The following is a 4,461-nucleotide window of genomic DNA, read 5'->3' as shown; positions in this document are numbered from 1 at the left end:
GGGCAGTGCAGGGGGGTTTCTGGGGGGCTGGGGATGGTGCTGGGGGGGTGTCCATGGCACTTACGCGGAAGGGGCTCTTGGGTATGTTGACACCGCCCCAGGCCAGGATGATCGTGTGCTTGATGGGCTTGGTGGGCACGTAGACGCAGCGGTACGTCCCGTCCCCGTTGTCCTTCACCTTGATGTCGATGGGGAAGCCCTCGGCATCCTGCAGGCACAGCCGGGTCTCAGTTGGCTCCTCTATGCTACCCCCCAACGTGCCCTCCCCACACCAACCCTGGGCCCTACCTGGGCGTAGATCTTGAGCTCGGCCTTGCCGGCGCCACGCGCGTCGATGGTGAACTCGGCCGGCCGGTCCACGATGCAGCCGGTTGGCTCCAGGCCGGGCCCAAAGGCCTTTACCTGCAGGTGGGGTGAGACATGGGATGGTCACTGAGGCCAAGCCGTGCCCCACGTGCCCTCCTTGCCGCATTGCAAGCCCCTGACATGCTGCAAATTGGCCAGTCTCAGCCCTCTTTGCTTCACCCAATACCCCGGGCCGGGGAACGGGAGCAAAGCTGGCCCCTGGGGGCCGTGGTACCTTTTCGGGGAAGCAATTGGGGGCGGCGGGAAGGATGTGCGCGATGAAGGGGCTGTCTTTGATGTCCTCATCGTCACAGATGACATGCACGGCGTACTCGCCCGGCTCCGTGGGCCAGTACCGCACGTCACACGACCCGTCCCCCTTGTCATCACACTCGATCTTGGCCTGCGACGGGCCCTCGATGGAGAAGCCTGCAGGGGCCGGGGGGTCAGCAGCTGTGGCTGAGCCTGGGAAGGGACTCCCCCGAGGCCCCCGGCCCCGCACCACTCACCCAGTGTGCCCACTTCGGTGCCGATCGCTTCCACCACGAAGTCGGCTGACTTGCCCACCATGCCGGTCTCCAGGCCAGGCCCCCAGGCACGAACTTTCTGTAGTCCTGGCTCCGGTGCCACCTGCACCTCGAAGGGGCTGCGGGGTCAAGGGAGGTGGTGGGGTTAGGGTGCAAGGGTTGGGGAGCTCTTGTGATGCACGTGGGTGTGCAAGGCCTGGGGCATGAGGACCCCCACTCCCACAGTTCGTGCCCGCCCGTACCTGCGGGGGATGGCGTAGCCGCCCCAGGTGATGGTGACGCTGTACTTGCCGGACAGTACGGGATAGTACTCACACTCGTATACACCCTCGCCCACCTCTCGCACCTTCACTGGCTCCTCAATGCCCTCTGCGGGGGGGCAGAACCTCAGTCAGGGGATGCTGGGGGGGCTGCCCATCCCAAGACCACAGGCCCCCCTAGACCCTGTGCAGCACGGCTGTGACACGCTTGTGTGTGTGAGCACTGACACACCTACACGCACTCACATGTGCGCACAGACTCACACATCTGCACACAGTCGCATGTGCACATGTGCAAACAGGCACATACATGTGCACATGGACTCGCACACGTGCACATGGGCTGGCACATGCGTACACATGGGCTTGCACACTGCTCCATGCAACAGGGAGCAGTGGTTGCTCTCTCTCACCCTCCCCGTGCCCGCCACCCCCAACCCCAGTTCCCCCAGTGCTGTGGGGGACCAGGGCAGGTCCACAGGGCCCCTCCACCCTCACTGCCCCCCACCACTTACTGGGCCCCTTGACGACGACCTTCAGCTCCCCGCTGCCCGCGCCCTTGGTGAACACCTTGAAGTCGGCCACCTCCTTGACCCGCACGCCCTTGGGCTGCAGCCCCCGGCCCGTGGCCCGGCAGGCATTGGGGTTGCAGGCTGGGGGGGGGGAAGACACAGCTCAGCAGGAGAGAACCCAGGGGTCCGGGGTCCCGGCCCTGCTGTGCTAACCCCCGATACCCCCAGCCCCCTCCCAAAGCTTCGGAAAGGACCCAGGCGTCCTGGCCCCCAGGTCCTGCCCCTTCCCACCCACCCCTCCACATCCCGCATGCGGGGTCGGGCGGTACTGGCCCCCGGGCTTGCTGGGGGGGGGCTGCCCCCCGCAATGGGACTCGGGGGTGCCTCACCTTCAGCCACGTGGACGGGGAAGGGGCTGCGGGGCCCGGGGGCGCCGGCGAAGGAGACGTGCACGGTGTGGGGCCCCTCCAGCACCGGGCGGTAGGTGCAGCGGAAGGTGCTGTCGCCCTTGTCCTCCAGCACCACCTCCACCGTGTCGCGCCGGCCCTGCGGGTCCACGATGGCCACGGCCACGTCGCCTGCGCCCGCCCCTGCAGAACAGCGCACTTATCATGCCACGCTGTTGCACTCCACGCCACGCCACGCCACGCCACGCCACGCCACATTGTGTCATGCCACGCCATGCCACGCTGCAGGGGCCACCATCCCCAGGGAGCCTTGCCCCCTATCACCCAGACCAGAGCCCCAAGGCATTGTGGGAATATCCCCATCAGGCACCCCCAGGGTATTATGGGAAACCCGCATCCCCAGTGCAGGGTAGGAATTCCCGTGGTTGGTACCCCAGTGCATTGTGGGATTGCCCCTCTCCTAGTGGTGCATTGTGGGACTGCCCCAACCCGTTCCCTATGTATTGTGGGAAGGCCCCTATGCCAGTGCCCCGGTGCCTTGTGGGATTACTCCCATCCCAGCACCCTGGTACATCGTGCGACCGCTCCAACCCAATAGCCCCAGTGCACTGTGGGCATGCCCCTATCCCAGCAGCTCAGTGCACTCTGGGATTGGTCCGTCTCGCAGCACCTCAGTGCATTGTGGGACTGCCCCGGTGCATTGTGGGAGGCCGGCGTCGCTCACCGGCGGTGTAGATGTCGAAGTAGGTGGGCTTGTGCGCCACGTTGCCGACGGGCTCCAGGCCGGGGCCGCGCGCCGTGACCTTGCTGGCGTCGCCCAGCGCCAGGCCCACGTTCACACCGAACGGGCTCTTGTTGATGTTCTGCCCCGCGAACAGCACCGTGACCTGCGCCACGCGATGACATCACTGCCTGGCCACGCCCCCTGCCCCGCCCGCAGGCCCCCATCCATACCCTGACCTGGGCCAGGGACCAATGACATCGGAGCCACGTCCCTCATCCCACCTCCAACCCCTCCATCAGCCCTGGGACCAATGACATCACTGCCCCGGCCCCGTCTCCTGCCACACCCACAACCCCTACCCCTATCAGAGCTGTGACCTGAGTTGGGAACTGATGACATCGCTGCCTGGCCACACCCCCTGCCCCACCCCCTATCTCCCTCCATCAGCATCTATGACCCAAGCCAAAACACTGATGACATCACCGCTACAGCCCCACCAGGACCAGAGAGACCTGACCTTGACCCCCGCCCCCCAGCAGCCCCCCCATGAGCGGGGTCATGGCCTGGCCCTGGCAGGCTGGGAACTCCTCCCAAGGGTCTGAGACCTCGCTCTGCTGGAGACTCTCCCGGCTGGGGGACGGGGACTCACCTTGTGCAGCCCGGCCACCTTGGGCACGTAGCTCACCGAGTACGTCCGCTTCTTGTCGTTGTTGGCCACCACCTTGGCCTGGGGGGGGCAGGGACGGGGGTCACAGGGCGCCGAGAACTGCCCGCCCGGGCTTCAACCATTAGACCCCCGGCCTCCCCAGCCCCGCAAGAAGAGAGAGCCCAGGCATCCGGGCTCCCTCCCTTAATCATTGCACCCCACGACCCCCCCGACCCTAGACAGCCCAGGCGTCCGGGCCCCTGCCCCCCCACCCAGCAGCCCTGGGGTCCCGACCTCTTCAGTGTGGCCCTCGGGGTCCTCCACGTACACCAGCACCTCGCCCATGCCGGCCTCCAGAGTCTCCACGGTGAAGTGCGCCGGCTGCAGCACCCGGTTGCCCTGCGGCTCCATGCCTGCGGCCACAACCATGGGGTCAGGGGGGCCTTGCCCTGCACCAGACCCCCCTGGACCCCCAGTCCCCTGCCCTGTGACCTGGGTCCTGGCAGACCCCATAACCTCCCCTGAGAGCCCAGGTGCCCGGGCTCCCCACCCCCATGCCAGACCCCCCCAGGCGTACCGGGCCCGTAGGCGAGCGCCTTGCGGGGGTTGAGCTGCTTGGAGCGCAGGGGGGCGCCGGGCTTGCCTTGCCCTGCACCAGACCCCCCTGGACCCCCAGTCCCCTGCCCTGTGACCTGGGTCCTGGCAGACCCCATAACCTCCCCTGAGAGCCCAGGTGCCCGGGCTCCCCACCCCCATGCCAGACCCCCCCAGGCGTACCGGGCCCGTAGGCGAGCGCCTTGCGGGGGTTGAGCTGCTTGGAGCGCAGGGGGGCGCCGGGCTTGAGCTTGGCCTTGGGGAACTGCGAGAGGTAGGTCATGACCGAGTGCTCGTCCACGTTGGGGTCCACGATCTCCTCCGGGGCGATCACCTGGGGGCGGACGATGGAGGGGGTCAGGGTCCTGGTGCCCCAGCTGTGCCCCCCAAACCCCTGCCCAGGCGGGTGGGGGGTACCTGGGGCACGCCGAGCCAGTCGTCAGCCT

At 67.3% G+C, this 4,461-nt stretch overlaps 1 protein-coding gene across 1 annotated transcript in view; it reads right to left on the bottom strand.

Moving 5' to 3' along the window:
• Positions 1–4,461, bottom strand: part of FLNC (filamin C) — a 32,410-nt gene that overhangs the window by 17,090 nt on the left and 10,859 nt on the right. The window contains 12 exon segments of the mRNA XM_025215428.1: positions 65–208; positions 289–402; positions 581–774; positions 855–991; positions 1,115–1,241; positions 1,648–1,785; positions 2,034–2,234; positions 2,776–2,938; positions 3,425–3,502; positions 3,716–3,834; positions 4,199–4,349; positions 4,433–4,459. Coding sequence (XP_025071213.1) covers positions 65–208; positions 289–402; positions 581–774; positions 855–991; positions 1,115–1,241; positions 1,648–1,785; positions 2,034–2,234; positions 2,776–2,938; positions 3,425–3,502; positions 3,716–3,834; positions 4,199–4,349; positions 4,433–4,459 — 1,593 coding nt within the window.

Source organism: Alligator sinensis, unplaced genomic scaffold (assembly GCF_000455745.1).
Source record: "Alligator sinensis unplaced genomic scaffold, ASM45574v1 scaffold1083_1, whole genome shotgun sequence".
NCBI lineage: Eukaryota > Metazoa > Chordata > Crocodylia > Alligatoridae > Alligator > Alligator sinensis.
The sequence above is the reverse complement of the archived record's forward strand: the minus strand, read 5'-3'. Positions and strand labels throughout refer to the sequence as shown.